Raw genomic sequence first — 19557 nt, forward strand, 5'->3', positions numbered from 1 at the left:
CTTTTATTCCAAGGCACCGATTTCCTCCCGAGCGTGTCACATCTGCACATCTTGTGTTGCAAGTTTCTCTCATATCTTCACTTTGATTTTAGCGCGAGCCTCCAGAGTTCTAGGAACGACTATCTTCATCGCAATCCTCCTCTTCTTTAGTGCCAGCCGATCCGGGGCACCTTTGATGCCTTCTTCTACAGCTCCTCGCACCATCTCCCAATCGTCGGCCGCCATCTCTCCTTGCACAACGACATCCATCTCCTGAGAAGCCTCGCCGTCCTCTTCCAAATGACCTGAAATCTAGTCCACGTTAGACGTCGAAAATGTAGTTCATTTCTCATCTTCCACCGATTCTAAATGACAATAGTTGAAAATGGGTTTAGATAGAAGGACCTACTAGCTATTGGAGATGTTTTTTTCAAGTTCCGTGGGCGTCAAACTAGCCTGGATAATATCTATAACCATCTGAAGAATTGTAGAGTAAGATGGGTTCATGTCATGAGGGGCAAAAGGCTTGAGGATATGTGCTAGATGGAGGAGACATAAACAAAATCGTGATGGACAATGATGTGTACTTGTTCCACATCAAGATTGGATCAATTAGCACTTCCTTTAGTTCATTCACTTCGTGGAGCAATCATGACCAAGATCTGACTAACTTCTTGCTTGCAAGATAACCTAAGGGCTGCTGATTCCATCAACAAGCCAATAAAAAACTATGGCTATATGAAGATCATCTTTCGCTAGTCGTGTTCCTGCAGTGCCCATCTCTCCAACTGTGATCCACCATGCTCGCAGCCACCTCATGGAGCACAAGGCAAAGGGCACCAAGTATCTTGCGATGAACAAAGAGAATATGATGAGCTGGTTTGCGGCCTTCTTGAAGACGCATTAGTTGTGAGTAACCAGCTCGCATGTGGTGGTGGCGGTAGTGATGATGATCACGATGATGATGTATATTTTAGGAGTAGCTAGGCTTGATGAAAATTGATACTAGGTATGTATACTTTGAGAGGTGGTATATATTAACCCATTGGTTGATGAATTTGTGTTGCACCACGAGTAATTATTTGTGAACTTGTCGTGCAACACTATTATCCACTGATACTACTATATTAGTCCTAATGATTGTATGCTATATATTAGCCATTGCCTGAACTGCAATTCTGTCGAACACATTGTATGCAGTGTTCTCTTTGCTTGGTAAGCTCACCACATGGCTGTTAGGGAAACTGCATGTAACCAAACGACGAGCGATTAGCCAAAACGTAAATTGTGGTCAACCAAACAGGGCCATGGGTTCTGCTATGATGTGTAAAATGAATTGTTGCCAACTAAACTAGTTACACGAATTTAAGATCGCATTACCCCGCAAAGCTTCACTAGTGCTGAGTTACCCATGCACGAAAAAGGGTACAAGCAACCAAACTTGCCCGTAATGAATTTTCAGAACCTGGTGGTGCTTGTTCTCAAGATCGTAGTCGTGTACCTATTCATGATTCAAGGATGGAAGTATTGTAACTTTTTTATTTTAACATGGAATGGGCCCTCAAAGGACCCCGAATATCCTGCATTAATCTTGGACGGTTACAACAGTATACATACATGGCCTTAAAATTAAAGATAAAAATTACAACATAGTCCTAATCTTTAGCACATAGGAACCTGGGGACACTAGTAGAAATGTGACGAGCCCTAGAAGTCTTCCACCATGATTGGAGCTCCACAACCGGCCACTCTCCCTGCCGCCGGGGATCAAACCACTCTCCACGATGTTGCTCCTTGAAGAGGCCTCCTAGTTGGAGGTTGAACAGATGCCAAGAAAGGCATTTGGAGAGGCCACATGCATGGCCACAGATCATGGCAGCAACTTGTGGCTACCGTGTATTCATCTCCATCTTGCAGCTTCACTCTTCCCCGACCTTCTCCAAATCCGTAGATCACCACTCCGTCCAACTCCCTCTCCTCGTCGCCACGGGCGGCCAGAAGGAGAAGCATCGCAGCAAAACCGCAAAAGGAAAGAAGGCAAAAACCAACATCTTTATTGAACCGGATTTGGCCTGATCCGGCGCTGAGCGGAGTCCTCCATGAACCACCGCGAGCTCGAAGCCGCCAAACTCCGCCGGCGGCGCTGGAACCCGGCTGGAGCTGCCAGAAAACCGGCATGACGCCGAAGCCTAACACACAAGAACTACTCCTAGGAAGCCTACACCTACTATATACAGATTACAGAGGGGATTCCGGCGCCTCCTCCTAGCCACCTCCATGGCTCCATCCGGCCTCGGCGTTGAGGGAAGCATCGGGGTGAGCCAGCAAATGGGAGACGACTCTCAAGGTTGCAGTTGAGAGAGAGAGGACGAGGGGGAAAGTGGCCCGGCTCCCCGATTCTCAAGTGGACAGATTCCCTCAGACTAGCTCCTATAGGAATTATTGTAACGTACATTAGACTTACGCCATACTTATCTTAAATCGGGATCCAGTTCTAGAACTTTAGTACTCCCTCCGTCTAAAAAAAAGCAAGCAGCTCAATTTTTTTTAGATACAGATGTAATCTAGAAAAAATTAAGCAGTTTTTTTTGGATAGAGGGAATACGAAATTTAAAAAACATCCTAAGTTTTGGAAAATAAATGTGGCATTCTCCTTTTTTTAGCTTGTCAAATAGCGAAAATTCAATTCGGCTCCTACGTGCCTATGCTCCCTCTACCTAAAAATTAGATTTTGAAATATCGAAAAATTCTGACAAAAAATTCTACATGTACATCTTCGCAAAATACGTGTGTCCGTCAAGTTTCGCGAGGAACCAATATTTTTGTGTTATGTGTAAAAAAGAGAAAATTTATATTTTAAAAGCCTTATTTTTAGCATTGAATTTTATCTTTTTTACACACGTCACACGACAAATCGATTTTTCATGAAACAACTTGCTGGGCACATAGCACGTAAAGATGTAGATAAGAAATTTTCGTTTCAATTTTTTTTACAATTTTTCAAAATGTATGTAACATGCATTTCAAAATAAAGGGAGCATATACTCCTATGTGGCAAAACACCACTCCCGGCAAATAGCCATATTATTTGATGAAAACTTACATGGATACGTTTCTAAATATTTATGCGTTTGAGTTCCTTCTAAAACTTTGGTACAAAATACTGTATAGGAATATCTTTTGGTAAGATGTAAAATAAATTATCCGCCAAAATAGATATACGGAGTACTCGTTCCCACCGATTCATGCCAGCGCGAATTACATCCATACGATTCAAGAAAATGACAGGAATCTGGATTCTGGAGTAGTAGACAATTTTTTTTGGTGGACGGGTGAGTGGAGATGCATGCTTGCAGTCTCCCGTTCCGCAGGTGGGAAGACGAGTAGAGGGGCATCCCCAGCGCCAGGCTCTGAGTGATTCAACCGTAAATTTGATCTTGTGGCTGTGGGGTTTGCGTCTCTTACTGACACGTCCCGTCGTCTATAAGAACCGGAGAGTTTCAGCACAAGAAGGCAGACTTGGAAAAAGGGAAGATACAAGGAGGCTTTCATCCAACTCAAATTTCATCCAACTCAAAAAAAAGGAGGCTTTCATGGATTCCCTCTCCTTGTATGAGATCTCCTGCTTCGCGGCAGGTTTTGCAGGTAATGATCTTCATCCTTCACACTCCCTAGTTCCAAGCACCCAGTGGTTTCAATGAATAATCTCCTGAGAATTTGGCCATCTTTTTGTCAACCATTTCAGGCAACCTTTTCGCCTTCGCTCTGTTCCTGTCACCTGTGTAAGCAACCATATACCCGCTGTTTCCTTCTTTGTTTTATTGGTCTGATCATCCTGGAGAGAGGTTTCTGATGGATTGTGTTCCTGCTTTCCAGACCGACCTTCAAGAGGATCATGAAAGCCAAATCGACGGAGCAGTTCGATGGGCTCCCCTACATGCTGTCCCTACTCAACTGCTTCATCTGCCTGTGGTATGGCCTCCCCTGGGTCTCCGACGGCAGGCTCCTTGTCGCCACCGTCAACGGCACCGGAGCAGCGTTCCAGCTCGCCTACATTTCCCTCTTCTTCATATACGCCGACAGCAGGAAGACAAGGGTAATTTTTCCCCCCATCCTGAACCCATTTCATTTTCATCAAAGAAACAGGGAGACACCTTCAGACTGTAGACTCTGACAACTTCCTGGTATACTGAAACCTGTTATCAATTTCCTTCACAGCTTAAGATCACAGGGCTCCTTGTGCTCCTGGTTTGCGGGTTTGCGCTTGTCGCGTTCTCCAGTCTCACTTGCTTCGATCAGCGGATGCGGCAGCAGTTCGTTGGCGTCGTGAGCATGGTGTCTCTCATCTCCATGTTTGCTTCCCCACTAGCCGTTATGGTATGCCTTCAAAGTTCAAACTAAACTGGGCTCCTGATAAATTTCTCTTATCTCATTGTTTTAAGCAACAACAGGGTATCATAAAACTGTTCTAACATATGTCTCCATCCTTGGTTGTTCAGGGGGTGGTGATTCGGACCGAGTGTGTGGAGTTCATGCCCTTCTACCTGTCCCTCTCTACACTTCTGATGAGCGCCTCTTTCGCGATTTATGGGTTTCTGCTGCGTGATTTCTTCATCTATGTGAGCACCCCAACCATTTCAATTTGCACTGTCTTGAATCGATGTATATTTATCTGAATGCATGTGCTGACAATTAGACTTGTGTGCGTCTGAACTTTCAGTTGCCTAACGGGCTTGGAGTTGTCCTGGGAGCAACACAGCTGGGACTCTACGCTTACTACAGCAGGAAATGGAGATGCAAGGATTCATCTGCGCCTTTGCTTGGGTGATCAGAAGTTCAAGCGACTGATCATCGGTTTTGGCTAGGTTAGAAAGAGTGGCTGGGCTTCTGTCGGAGAGTACTGCATCACCTGTTTTACCTAGTTGGTGCTGATTCTGTTTGTACAGTTTTGCTGGCTTATCACTCTGTTCATATGTTGTTATCTTGGAAAGAATACAAAGGGTAAATGTTTCATTTGATTCCACCTTTGTTCCTAATCACCTCACTGCAATTATTTTCTGTTATCCTGCCTTACATCAGATCCATTATCTAGTTTCCATCAGCACTTACACACAAGACTGTTGTGTTTTACTTCCCTTCGGTGCCTCGCCTTTGTGGCCGAAGTCATGTTTCTTGGATTATTTACAAGCGGTATTCAAGCTCTTATTTTTGCAACATTAGGTACTCATTTAGTGCACTACCCCCAAAACAATTGTTCTTCCGGAATGCAATTGTCAGACCTAAGCTAGTATGTACTAGAAAAGCACCCCCAGCATTTTATTTCCGAAATTGGGGTATCTCCCCAGCCTCTGCATCAATCAGTGGCGGAGCAAGAGCAGAGCGGACCTGGTGCAAACATGGTGCTACAGAAGATAAAAATGTTGGTTCCAGGGTACACACCATGGTGAAATTCTGTGTTGTTAGACAAAGAGGAGTAAATTTTTCGGGTGTCCTATGCACCCCACCTTAGGGTACGTTGTTAAAGACTAAGACGAAGCCATCATGCATGTTACAGTCTTACAGGTCGTCGGTCTTGGGGTAGCCCTGCTGGGGTGGCCATATAGGCTGGAAGTGGCGCATCAGCAGCTCAAAGGCCGCGTCAAACGCCTCTTCCCAGCTGCGGACGTCGGCGGCACTGTTCACCGGCATCTTCCGGATGGCACTGAACACCGGCGCGAGGGGCGCGAGCTCGCGTTTCATAAACATCGCCAACCGTCTGACCGTCTGGGCGTCGGCAGCTGCCGCCGATACGGGGTTGGAGAATGTACGGACGGCCTCCGCCATGGTCTCCCGCCGCTGCTGCAGGTCGCCGTTCTCGTCGATGGCATAGGCGACTGCTCCACCGTGCTCGCCGTTTCCGGCAGCGACGATAGCGAGCGTGAGGAGGAAGAGGCTGAACTTGGCCATGGCGAGTATGATATATGTGGGTGTATGTCTTGGACAAGGAAAGGAAAGTATATAGGGTGCTGTGGCAGTGTGGCACACCGATAGCATTGCACAACCACCGCTTGATGCTAGTTAGTTGGACAAATGCATATCTACCGTGCTTGGCCCTATAGGGATCCGCCCCTGTGAGCAATGTTGATGTTGTAGCTTTGTAGGGATTGCAGAAAAATGAGACCTGGAATTCTTAAAGCCAGGTCTAATCAAAATATAGTTATTTTGATCATGTTATCTGAATCGTAAATGTAAATGAAGCAACAAGCGTGTATAGCTCTTTTAGTTTACATAAATGCATCCACATTTATGTACCTTTATTTTGTTTTAGCAAATGCATGTATTGTTGTTAACACACCTATATTAAAAAAAGGAAAAAAATGCCGCCGTGCACAGCTTAAATAGTTGTGCAGAAAACGTTTGGTTTACCAACAATTATTATTTTTTACTTCCATTCCCGCAAAATGGTTAAAATTTTCAGATAGGCATTGACACAAATACCAGAGCTAATATGCGGAAATATGATTCACAATTTTACTAAAAAAGGGGACCAATGGCAATTTATGTCACAATTAAAATGCAACTTATAACAAATAGTGACTTCTTCTCAAGACTAGAGGTTTGAAGAAAGCTCTCACCATCGGATTTGTTGTCGGTGAGCCCATGATGGTGAGGTCAGTACGTGCTATAATACAATGTTAGTAATTTGTCATATAATTTGCATGTGTTGCAAACTAGTACGTGTTTTGCTGCAAAGACACGACCATGATGCTGCAATGTATCTAATATCTGCTGCAAATGTTTGCATTCATGCTGCAGATATTCTTGTTTGAGTGCTACAAGTCGTTGCCTTCCTGCATACTTATGGTATTTTTTGTTGGGGATATGCTACTTTAATTACGAAGATTATTCTTCATCTGCTCTTTACACATCAAAGGGAAATCTCATACGAATGTAAACAAAATCAAGAGTGAGGTATATTCTACAATGGACGAACGGTCTAGATCTCACATCTCAGTGAGATCCAACAACATGGCGGGAGTAGCTGATCCGGGCACCACTCCACCTAGTAGAGGCCTAGCGGGAGTGGAGTTTTGGCTCCCGGGTTCAAATGCACATGTAATCTGGACCGTTGTATTCCACCTGGAGATTGAAGACTAAGGCATTAATAAATGAGCTATGCACTCTAGTAAAGGGGGAATACATAAATACATTGCGGCTGTCGAGTACAGTTCCGTAGCAGGTCCCGCAGCAGTAACACGCTCGAAACGGAGGAGAACCATCTGTACCCGCGGTACAACTTGCGGATGGCTTCCTAGACCCATCGGCTCCTGACCGGTTGGAACTCTGCGCATGCGCTGAAACGGGTGGCGGGAGCTGTAGCGGCGGTAGGGACGGGGCCGGAGAGAACATTGTTTTGCCGGCGAAGTGGACACCTCCACGTCCTGTATCCCCCTGGATAAGTACACAACTCATTGACCCGCCGTCTACGCTTGCATGCTGAGCTGCACCAGCACACCTCCTCAACTCCTGTTCTCCATGGCTGCCTCGCAAGTCGCAACAAACACCTCAAACTGTGAAACATCGCCAACATGACAACATCGGCATGCATCTTACCAGCAACGTAGCTGTGCACGAAGGTCGGGTCATGGTCTCCACCTCCCTCTTCCACATCAGCCGGCTCGATCCTGACCTTATTATCATAATATCGTTGCAACAGGCCTTATTAAGCACCTTCCGACCATGACACTAATTATCTACGCAATCGAAAACCAAAAATGTTTAGCAGATCTATACTACCACAGCAGCAGGTGTCATCAAGGTTGTTGCATGCACATACATGATCCATCACGGCCACCTGCGCAACCACGGAATGTGTGCAAAATGCAAGCATGCATGACCCAATTATTTAGAGGTAACAAACTGTACCATCAAATTACCTGGGGATTAGCAAACATAGATTTGGATGTCCTTCCTCCTCGAGTGTCCCGCATGGTTCCGGGACACATCTGTCAGCACGCCGGTGAGCCACAATACCTACGAACCCTTCTGTGTTAAGAGCAACCCTAACACAGCCCATAAATATCGCCGGAACTAAAAACAATTGGCGGATTTACGGGCTCGGGTCGATATCCGCGTAGAGTAGAGTCTGAATCGGCAGCCCGACCTGAAAAACTTTCTCGGGGGCTCGAGAAACTGAGCGTGCAGACCCTATTTATACAAGTCGCGAGGGGAGCTCAGCTCCAAAACCCTACTCCCCTCCGCCGCTTGCCGCCACTCCGCTGTCTGCCGCTTCCACTTCCGACGAGCAATCCGAGCCAAGCCGCCGCCACATCCTCTCTTCCGCGAGCTCCACCGCAGCAGCATGGCTGGCGCCGACAGCTGCGGGAGAGGAGGCAGCCGGATTAGCGGCAGCAACTCACCGCTGCGCCCCCTCGTCTTCCGCTCGGAGGTGGAGCTGCGGAAGTGGAACCGCTCCGAGGGCGCACAGAAGTGGAGCGCGCGGCGTTGGACTAACTAGGGCCTGATGCCGCCGATTTTGGAGACTAATCCGGAGACTACGTCCTTAACGACGAGGAGGAGGCGATGGTGATCCAACAGGTCATCGTCATTTCGGAGGCGGAGGCGCGCACGTGCTTCCGCCGCGAGGAGGCGGACGCCGTCCGGCAGGTGCGCGCGTATGAGGCAGCGCAGAGGGAGGCCGCCGTCCTCCGCGTGAAGAAGGAGGTCGACGACCTTGACGCCGAGTAGGTCGCCGTCGTCAGTCGCCCCGTCCTCCGCCGCGCGTAGAGGTCCCGGGAGGGCCGAATTTCGATCGTCGTTAGGTCGCGCGGCGGCGGAACATCTTATATGTGTTGTCTACTTTGCGATCAACTATGAACTTTCAATTTCAGTTTACCAACTTGTTTGCAATGAACAATTCTCCCGCTAGATTTAACTTTCAAATTTTTGGTTCCAAATACTGGTGATGTTCTGTGCCACCTCCAAATTCGCTCAAAAAAACGTTTTTCAGGAGACTGAACTCGCGCTTTTCAGTTCATGCGTTTACGGGCTCTGTTAGAGATGATCTAAGGCATCTTCAGTGGGATGATCCATCAGTGGCATGTTTGAAATGGTCCGTGCGGGCAGGCGAACAGGCCACACATGCTTCAGCGGGGTGACCAAAATGGACCGACACATCTGGCGTAACCCATCGGTCCACCAAATTTGAGGAGTGGATACGTCTGCGCGAACCAGAGGAACGCCGCCCGCACCCTAGAGCAGGCCGACCAACAGCTCCGCCAACGCGTCATGGCAGTCTCCCGCGAGTGGTTGCCTACCGAGGAGGTTGGGTGGCTCTTCATGGAAGCCTACCGACAGAGGATCTTTGACCTAACGCTCGGACCGTCGCCGAAGAAACCCACCGCGAAGATGAGTAACTCGCCATGATTGTCGAGTTCATCATGAGACGGTGGTTCACGATGATCCAGCGAGCTGCCTCTACTCTGGTCTCACCATCGACCGCCCGTACCGGCCTGGGCACGAGAGCATGCCCCATGCGAAGAACGATGGTGATGCTAGGCCGTCGCCCCCCCCCCCCCCCCCCCCCGACCGACGACAAGTATGGTTATTTGTATTTTAAATTTAGTTGTTTTCCATGCCGCTAGATGGTCCCACCTCCTCCTTAGTACGCGCCGCCAAACACATCACCGCATTACACGCAACCTCCGCAATACGCACCGCAGCAGCCACAGTACATGTCGCAGCCGCTGGAGGTCCCTGCTTGTGCGCATCAGTTGTAGGCACCCTCGTCCTTCGTCGACCTCGTCTCCAACAATGAAGAAGACAGTGGCGCTGCAAACTAGGGTCTAGATTTTTATTTTTTAACTACGTAAATTACGTTCAGTTCAATGAAATTTTTCTATCAAATTTTTGCGTGATTTTCAAACTTCATTTCAAATTGTTTGTCTCCCGGGCCAATAGCCAGCTGGCCGGACATCAACACGTAAACTCTCTTAAGCAGATCATTTATGTGGTCGTTTTGAGTCGGCGCACTGGAAACGCCCTAATAGAGGGCACCACAAAGTACAATCTAGGAGCAGAGAAAGGAAAATGCGATTCCGTGAACAAAAACTGGATCTCTTTTTTCAGAAGTTTTACCTCTGCACCTCCCACGCCAAACAAAGGAGATCACTCCATCTGAGACTACGACGGCTGAGCCAGACGAGTCCCATGCGTGTGCCGTTGTTGGTGACCCTGGTCCAGAACGTCGGTGATAAGTGTGTACCGAGACATTAAACAAAAGGAAAATACTTGGAATCAGCCGACCGATCCGGGGGAGAGATCGGTCGCTCTCGCGTCGCGCACGTCCACCTGCTTTTCCTGTCATCTGCGCTGGGACCCACGCTGCTGGCTTCTCTTCTCTTTCCGGCACATGGGTTGCATCTCGCCCTGGCCTCACTGTTCCCTCGTTTTCTCACATCACTGCAGTACTGCACGTATATGGACATGCACTATACTCACTTTTTGACTATAACCTGGAGCATGTAGTTAAATATAATCTACCTTCTCCACTTTCACATGTTACAAAATACCAACAAGTGCATTGCGCAACTTTGACTACTAGCGGTGCTAATATTATTTTGCACACAGCTTCAGAGATGTTGTATGCGTCCGTTAATTTTGTAACATTTACGTATAAATTTTGTAGTGAGAGATGTCAGAATATTGTTGTAAATCACTATATAACTTGTTGTAAAATTCTTAGCACGAGAAATTGTTAATGTTGTCGACTATTATTGTAAACACCCAATTTTTTATTGGTTTTGTTGTAAATATATTGGTGATTTGTTGTAAAGAAATTGTTGGCATGTGATTTCTTAGTGTTGGAATAATTATTTTTCATCAAAATTGTTGTTGAGTGTTGTTGTAAAAACAATTTTTTTTGTTGGTTTCAATGTCAATTATTGTTGTAAATATACTGGTGATTTGTTTGTAAAAATATTTTGGCTTCAGACTTTTTAGTGTTGGAATTCTTCTTTTATATTAAAATGGTGGGTTGTCTATTGTTGTAAAGATCCAAAAAATTATGTTATTTCTTCTGTTAATTATTGTTGTAAATATAATGATGATTTGTTGTACATATATTTTGGTACAGATAATTATTAATTTTTTTTTATTGGAACCGTTGTTAAGTATTGTTGTAAACACCATCTTTTGTTCTATTCTAAAACCTAACAATAATACATGGTGGACCCTACTACGATGAACAAAATACTAGTACGTAGTAGTATAAGAAATTAACAGCCTACAGTGCATAAAGGTAGCACATGGTGGGGCCAATCAGTTGACCAGCGGTGCATGATGCACATGCAAGGCAGCAGCCATCAAAGCGGACTCGCATGCAGCCTGACTAAACGCAGCATGAGATAGCGACGTGGGATATTTTCCTGACCGTAAGATCTTGATCGAGCGGGCGCGGCAGCAACCGATCCTGGCGTCCGGATCAGGCGACCGACGCCTAGCGCGCGCCTTAACAAAAAGGACCGTCGTAATTAATGCGCCAACATCTGAACGGGCCACTGTTCAATATTCGTCATGCCCAGCCGAATACGACAGAGAATACCCCGATTGCCATCAATTTGGAGGAGACTGATTGGTCCAGTTAACGTGAGCATCTGAACCCGGGTGTCAATATGGATTTCCGGAGGCCTAGCTACCTATTTTCTTTCTCTTTATTTATCCCCGGGAGGTCCTATAGGCTACACAAAGCAGCGATCATGTGGGCGCCCAACAAGCGTGCACCCGCAGGTGCTCTATTGGGCTGGGCCCACACATCTATTTCCCCCATTTTTCGGTTTTCAATCTTTCTACTTTTTCCGTTGTTCTTTTTTTGCTGTTTCAAAAAATGTCCAAACATTTTTCAAGTTTTGAATGTTTTCAAGTGGAATCTTTTAAATTTGAATATTTTAAAATTTACATTTTTTGAAATTTAACATTTTTTGAGAAAGGAAAATTTTCAGTGAACATTCGGAGTTGAACATTCTTGGAAATTGACCATTTTTCGAAAATGGGCATTTAAATTTTTTTTTTTAATATTTCTTGAGAATGAACAATTTTCAAAACAGGCCATTTTTAAAATTGGAAAACTTCAGAATTGACCATTTTTCTAAATTGAACATTTTTAGAAATGAATATTTTTTAAAACCAAGATTTATTTAAAATCTAGGAAAAACTAGGCAGAATATAGCAAACAGGAAAGAAACAAAAAAGCGAAAAAACTAGGCGGATTAATTGCACGGAAGAAGCGAACCTCTATATATGGGCTAGGTCCATAGCTGTGTGGGGCCTGCGATAGCGGCTGCATTATGCAGTACCTAGGATTTACCAACACCAATTCCTATATGCCGGTTAGGTCGGCGCCTAGCAAGCATCACACATCCTTTGCGCCGATGGACCTAGCCCACTTTTTTGGTTTCTTCTTTTCATTTTATGTTTTCTATTTTTTTTCCTTTTTCTCTTCGTACTTTTTCTGTTTTCAATTTTATTTTTCTTTATTTTTTGTAGTTTACATCAAACTTTTTGCAAATTTTAAAAAATGGTTAGATTTGAAAAATATTGGGATTGAACTTTGAATCGTTTCAAATTTATAAAATATGCCGATGTTAATAATATTCAAAATTTTAAAAAGTTCAGTTTCATTTTTTTGAAAATAGATGTTCTCAAAAAATAGAATCCAATTTCGAGAAATAAAATACGAGATACGAAATAACAGAAAAAAGGAAAGAGAAAAGGAAAACCGAAGTACCTGCTCCTTTTAGGCCTTGTACCAAGTAGCCACCGCGGGTGTGCAGTCAGTTGTATGCGCGGACCTGGTCGACATATAGGGGTTAGCGATGGGAGCTGCTATGTGCCGTCCGGGTCAGTGCCGACGGGGTGCCGCACACCCCCTTCGACCCTACAGTTGTTTTTTTTTTTTTGACAGGAAACTGAAATCTATTAACCAGACGACGCAGCTAATTCGCTGGCCACCAAATCTGATACAATCGGAGGAGCAAAATCTGCCCATCCGACACATTCATCTTCTGCCCTAAGATCACATTGAGCCAAAGTGTGAGCTACATTTACGGAGGCAGAAAATAAAATCAAAGCTATCAAAAGCATCAATGCAATTGCTTCTAGCTTCACGTAGAATAACTCCAATCGCCGAGAGCTCATGGCTGCTAGTATTTAGCGCTTGCACAAGCGTCAGCGAGTCTGATTCAAACACAACCCGGTGCAAACCAAGAGCTTCTGCTCCCTCAATTGTCGCAACGCAAGCTTCAGCTTCTGCTTGCAACACATCGTGTAGGTGTATGAGTTTTCCTGCTGCAGCTGCAACAAATTCTCCTCCATCCCGCGCCACAAAGCCCCATGCTCCCGATGCAGTGGATAGGTGGAAAGCAGCATTGGAGTTTACCTTGGTTAAGTTCTCCTTCGATCGCTCCCACCCTGACCTCGAGCATGCTTCATTGTTACTTATTGGCGTCTCGGACAAAACCCTCCTTACCCATGGAACAAACTCCATCACGTGCCTCTGAACGACATGACAGACCTGCTCTGTCGTCCTCTCCAACTCGCCTACGTTGCACTTGTTCCTCGTCGTCCACCAGTCCCGAAGCATTATCAGGACCAGGTTTTGGGCCACGATTTTTTCTTTTTCTTTTTCATTCTTTATTCTTTTTTCCTTTACAATTCAGGTTTTTAAACTAACTAATTTTTGTTTCTTTTTTATGTTTTCAATATTTGTTCAATTTTTTTTGTATATGGATTTTGGAAATGTACGATTTTAAATCTGAATTTGAAAAGCGTTCAAAATTCAAAATTTCTTTAAATTCAAAAATCATTCAAAATTCAAAATCTGTTCGAAAATTTGGACGATATTCGTTCAAATTTCGTAAAATTCGTTCAAAACTCGAAATTCATCCAAAATTCGAAATTCATGCAACTTTAAAAGTTCGTTCAAATTTTAGAATTGTTCAAATTTCTAATATGAACATTTTTTTGAACATTTTTAAAATTTTAGAATTTCGAAAATTATTTTTTAAACAGGAATATAAAACGAGAAAAAAGAAACATAAAAAAAGAAAATAAAAAAGGAAAACAAAAAAGAAAGCCGAAAAAACAACAGAAAACTGAAAGAAACGAAGAAACCAACAACAAACAGAAAAACCGGAACGAAAAAACCAAAGGTAAAGATATATGAACCAGGCCCATGCCCCGTAGAGGGTGTGCGGCGATAGCTACACACCGACCTGATCGATGTATAGGATCCGCCGTGGACGATATAGAGCCCTATCTGCCCTATCTCCGCTCTCCGTCTTGGTTGCAAAATACTTGGGCCTCTCGGTCCTTTTTCCAATGATGAAATTCAGACTCTCACGATTTGAACACAATTTTGTTAACTGTAGCCAATCGAGCTTTCATTCTTCCGATTCTATCAGTTAATAAGCTCACATGAAATCTGTTAAACTAGTTAATCAGTACTACTACTGAACACGCCAGCACGAGAGTCAAACTATACACTATTTTCACTGGACTCGATCGATTCACAACTCACAACCTTGAGAGGACCACCCCTATCTGAACGCTCTTGACCTCCTCCCTCTCCATGGACTCGGTGACGAGCTCAGTGTACTTGTGGAACAGCGCGTCGACAATGTGTGGGCCGAAGTGGTGGCTGAGCATGGACTCCTGGATGGCCCTGATCGCCATGGACACCGTCCTGCCGTCCTCCTTGGCATCGCCGCTGCTGCTGAGGTTGATCTCGTACGTCTGCACGTAGTCGAGGCTGAACGACCCTTCCAGCCGCACCTCCACCTCGATCTCCTCCAACGACGGCGCGTAGAACGGCACGTTGTACGCATCCACCTTGTCCTGCTCAACCAGACCCTGTGACACGAGCGCGGCGAATGACTCGGAGAGGAGCTCCCACAGGAAGGTTGTCCTCTTGTCGACGCAGTCGCCGGTTTGCCTGCCGAGCATGGCCAGGACCATCCGGCCGCCGGGGAAGACCTCGGCGGCGCGCGACTTCAGGAACAGGCTGAAGTCCCTCTGGAACTGCCTCCGGTAGGCCACTGATACAGCGTCAGGGCTCGTGCTCGATATGTACATCTTCCCCTTGTTGATCGGCATGTTCGTCTCGTCGAAGAGGCCATGGGGGACCTGAAATTTGTTGCGACAAATACCCAGTTAGTCTCTAATCAAAAGACAGGCCTGGATTTTCTATCTTTCTTTCTTTGTCCCCGAGTTTTGACTTCTGTCATTCTGTGAGCAATGTAACAGCGTCAGGGCAAGTACCTGAGAGAGCCAGTGCAAACTGGAGCAGGAGCAGATGAAGTGCACGCTCGTCCTCGGGAACAACCTCCCGTAGAAGGACCCGGGCACGCCGGACAGGAAAACCATCGGCCGGCCCCACTCGTCGGACTTGGCGGCGGACTTGAGCCTGTCGGTGAACTCCGGCAGGCTGAAGAAGATGGTGTTGAAGTCGTTGGTCGGGAGGTCGTTGAGGAGCACCGAGAACTCCGGCGGCGGCTGCGACGACCGGCAGCTGATCTTCCCGATGCTCCCGACGATGTCCTCCACCAGGCAGAGCGCGTTCGGGCCCGAGGAGCACCCGAGGTCGGCCACCGTGAACCTCTCCGGCATCTGCGAAATGTACACGTCCGTTGCAGAGTTGACGATCAGGCTCTTCAGAGTGTCCATGCCCCTCTTCTGCAAACGTTACGATATGTTCAGAATGCATCTCACAAGATCGAAAATGGCTATGATTTTACAAGGTGGATTGCTTTGCTCACCTGAAGCGAAGAGTTCTGTGCGTAGCTGTTCTCGTCGAGGCCTTCTTTCATGTGCAGGATGGTCTCCACGTTCATGAACGGGAGCTTGTCCGAGCAGTGCAGCAATGAGGAAGCCATTGCCGGTCACTGGTTGTAGGGGATTGGCTCTCAAGAATTAATGCCTTCTTCCTGTGTTGGAGTGCATATATACATGGTCAGGACTCTGCATGATTAATTATGTATGTCTAGCTAGTGACAGATGCACCGTAGGTGTAAACAATATTCTCCAGGCATCTGCTTAGGCCGCTTTATGCTGTTTGCAAACAAAGCGTGATATGTCTAACTGAGATATCCTTTTTGGCTCGGTTCTGATTGAGTCTAGATTCAGATAAAGTACAATATTGTCAGGCTTTAAGTACATGCTCTCGGATTCGCATTCGCAATCGCATTCGTTGTTATCAAATCATGAACAGAGCCAGATTTGACTCCCACGTGAAACAAAGTGAAAGTGCGTGAAGAGAGAATGCCACAAGTGCTGCAACCATAAACCCCTAGGCGAAAACTTTTTGCTGCCATGTCTTGCCTTTAAAATGTAAAACGGGAGAATGAAAGAAAATATTTTATGTGCCATGTTCCCTCGCCAACAAGTGGCTGAAAACCAGAGTCAACCGACAACTTGTGTGCTTAATTGGTGCCCTGTCTACTCTGACTCCTATACAAGCAGAGTCACAGCTGCTCAAGGCACACTTTCCGCTTTCTTCAGACATATCCATGCTTTTCTATGGGAGATTTTGTTCTTGCTCAGAACAAAACACTTGAATGTCTAGTGAGGCAAATGGATGCAAATCCTGAAAGCCTGCCTACTTTCCTAATAGGCATTTCCCTGTTTAAACAGGCACTTCCATGTTTAAAAAAGCATCAAACTCTTTTAGAGCTCTGTTTCAGAAATGGAAGGTTCTTGACTGAACACATGCAGTGGAAAGTGGATAAACACAGACGGCTTGAACGAATGCAGAGCATGGCGCATCCTCTGTTTGCATAGGGGAGGGGGACAGACAGATAATGCTATTTGCACCAGCTAGCGAGATATGCGCATGCCAAATAAAGCAGCCTCTGAAGAACTTACCTCTGGGTATCAGACAGGATCCGCTGGTCTCCTCTCCAAGCTGCCTTGCTTTGTTCTGCTTAGCTTAGCTTGGCTAAGCAGAGAGCTGTCGACTTGTCGGGGTTGGGTGTCTTGGCATCTGCAGTGCTCGCAGCTCGGGGAATTTATAGGCAGGCAAAATGGAATCCGAATAGTCCAGTTGCGAGAGGCCGCCCCCCACTTGCGGCAAAACTGTACTCATAAAAAAGACGACCACCATGCTCGCTTCCACACCGTTGGCTAAACGGCTACCATGCTCAGGTGAGAGAAATATCGATGGATGAATATGGCTTTGCTAGCGGTCTATGTTGTATTGTTTATTGTGATTACTGTACATGCATGGCGATGGAGCGGTGGATTAGATACGATACGCTACAGCTGTGGACGACTCTCATCTCATGTGTGTGTGTGTATTAACAAAAGAAAGATTCACCAATCTTGCAGTTAGTTTAGGCGAAGAATCTCGAAAAGCTGGGCTGTGGTCTGTGGAGGGAAGATATTCGAGGACCATGAGTTCGTGGCGTATCGCGGCGGGACAGGTTGGTGAAAAATCGAGCGGCGGTGGGGGCGGGGAATGGACCGGCGATCACCGCTTTTCCATCGTCTTTTCCGTGCGGAATTGCGCAGTTGGCGGAGGAGGGAGGGAGGGGTCCGTCGTCCTTCCTTCCACTCCGGCCGGCCGCCCGGAGTTTTTCTCCCGTCGCCTTTCCTTCGGTTGGCCGGTCAGTGCCAGTGGTGGTCACACACACAGTACGCGAGAGGAGCGGAGCGTCGAGAGGACGAGAGGGTTTCGCCTCGCCACAGTGCAGTGCAGCTGGCCGGCCGGCGCCCGTCGTGTGAGGACGTCTCGTCGGCACATTCCTCGACGACCACCGCTCTCCTCTTACTTGCCTGTCAAGAGTGGAATGTGCTGAAGAGAGTCTGAGGCTCACGTGAATTGCTTCTCAAACCTAGAGTGTTAGGTACAGTCGCAAACCGAATCCCTTCCCTTTGCTGAATCTTTTCTCTCCATTCCACTGTTGCTTGTCCCAAAGCAAAAGCTGTAATGGGTTAAACCGGCCGCCATGCATATGCTTGCAGTCGTTTTCAGGCAGGAAGTGATCTTGAGCGAAGTACTGCACATGACATGAAAAAGGTTAAACCCTTTATATTAATCACACAGTTGAAATCTATGGACTAACATCATATCAGGAAAAGTAAATTCGAGGAGCAAACAAAAACCCTTGTCCGCCCTTCCCAAAAGAAGCAGACAATGCGAAATTATGTAACTTGGCTAAGCTTTTACAGCTGAAGCTCAGGCAAAGTGATTTGCACACTTACTGGCACCGCTAGTAGGCATCTCTTTTTTGCATTTCAGGCAAAGGAGAACAAAAGAAAATGCGAATTCTGGCCTAGCAAATGCCTTAGATGGACACGTCCATTGCTCCTAATTGTCTAATGCCCTTTCAGGCTTTGACAGCACATTTAGAATTCTAGATATGGTGCTGATTTATTCCGCATTTTCTATCTCCGGATACAATATTTAAGGTATCTTTGCACAACACTTTGTCTCGTAAGGACTGTGTGCCCAAACTCTGGAGGTTCTGTATTGCTGACTCACCCATGTTAACTGTGATGTACTTTTTGTTCACAAAGAAAAAAATATACTGTGCTCATAAGTCATAACCCAAGATGACACGTGTAGGTGAACACAAAACACCAGACGCCTTCAAGATTCGATCACTTGGAAGCCTACCACTCATGGTTCCTACTCCTCATCTTCGGCTTATAAGATGCAATTTGAATGACTCATCAACTCCACCATGCCTTCTGCAGTTTGGAAACCGTGGGCAATTCCAAAATGCAAGAGTTTCACTTGGTTAGTGCTTCAAGATAGAGTGGGGATGGCGGGTAGATTTGATCGTCGAGGTTGGCAAAATTGAGGCAATTGTAAACTTCGTAATCAATCTCAAGAAACCGACCCCCACCTCCTCTACACTTGCCGCTTTACAAAGAAAATTTCGACAAGCATTAAGGAGTGGCTTGGTCTCATTGATATCAACCCCGAAGTGTGGCATGAAGTTCAAAACGTCCATGAGTGGTGGAGACTTTTTGTGCAAAAGAATGGTCAATCAAGAAGATTCATGGCTTCCCTAGCTATGCTTCTGTCTTGGGAAGTTTTGAAGGAGAGAAACACTCGTGTCTTTAGAAACCATTCATCCACCATCGCCATACTTCTTGCTAGGATTAAAGAGGAGTCGGCTACATATATGGTCTTTGGCCGGAGCCAACGCGTTGACTGTTGTAATACCAAAAGGGTAGGCTTTGGATTTGGATCTTGGATTCTTGCCTTGATCGGCTCGAGTTGTAACACCATTAAACCTCTTCTATATTAATGAAAATGAAAAATATTTTTCCTTGTTCCATTAAATAAAAAACACAAGACGGACATGCACGGAACACATGCACTTATTGGATTATATGATGGCGTTGCGCTTTGTTAGTGTGGATATAACACCAGACTCACATCCCTAGTTGGAGGTATCGTCTCGAAGATGGCACCGGCTAGAGGGAACATGTTCAATGGCTTGTTTGTTTGGATGCCGAGGCAGCCGCCTCAGATTTTTTCTCGGTGATTTGTTTGGCAACAATGACCATGTTGAGCAAAGTTGGCTCTTGGTGTGG

General features: G+C 46.0%; 2 protein-coding genes across 2 annotated transcripts; one reads left to right on the forward strand and one right to left on the reverse strand.

The window, feature by feature from the left end:
* Window positions 1–3375: 3375 nt before the first annotated feature.
* On the forward strand, window positions 3376–4997 carry LOC127343503 (bidirectional sugar transporter SWEET2b-like). Its single transcript, XM_051369631.2, has 6 exons — window positions 3376–3624; window positions 3725–3761; window positions 3856–4075; window positions 4198–4356; window positions 4479–4598; window positions 4700–4997. The coding sequence occupies exons 1-6, from the start codon at window positions 3573–3575 to the stop codon at window positions 4805–4807; spliced, it is 696 nt and encodes a 231-aa protein (XP_051225591.1). The 5' UTR covers window positions 3376–3572; the 3' UTR covers window positions 4808–4997.
* Window positions 4998–14394: 9397 nt separating this feature from the next.
* On the reverse strand, window positions 14395–17229 carry LOC127343504 (probable methyltransferase TCM_000336). The gene is made up of 4 exons (XM_051369632.2): window positions 16876–17229; window positions 15771–15938; window positions 15274–15687; window positions 14395–15138 (listed from the first exon to the last, which is right to left on the reverse strand). Exons 2-4 carry the CDS (start codon window positions 15885–15887, stop codon window positions 14530–14532), a joined length of 1140 nt encoding a protein of 379 aa, XP_051225592.1. The 5' UTR covers window positions 15888–15938; window positions 16876–17229; the 3' UTR covers window positions 14395–14529.
* Window positions 17230–19557: the final 2328 nt, after the last annotated feature.

This window comes from Lolium perenne, chromosome 3 (genome assembly GCF_019359855.2).
Source record: "Lolium perenne isolate Kyuss_39 chromosome 3, Kyuss_2.0, whole genome shotgun sequence".
Classification (NCBI taxonomy): domain Eukaryota; kingdom Viridiplantae; phylum Streptophyta; class Magnoliopsida; order Poales; family Poaceae; genus Lolium; species Lolium perenne.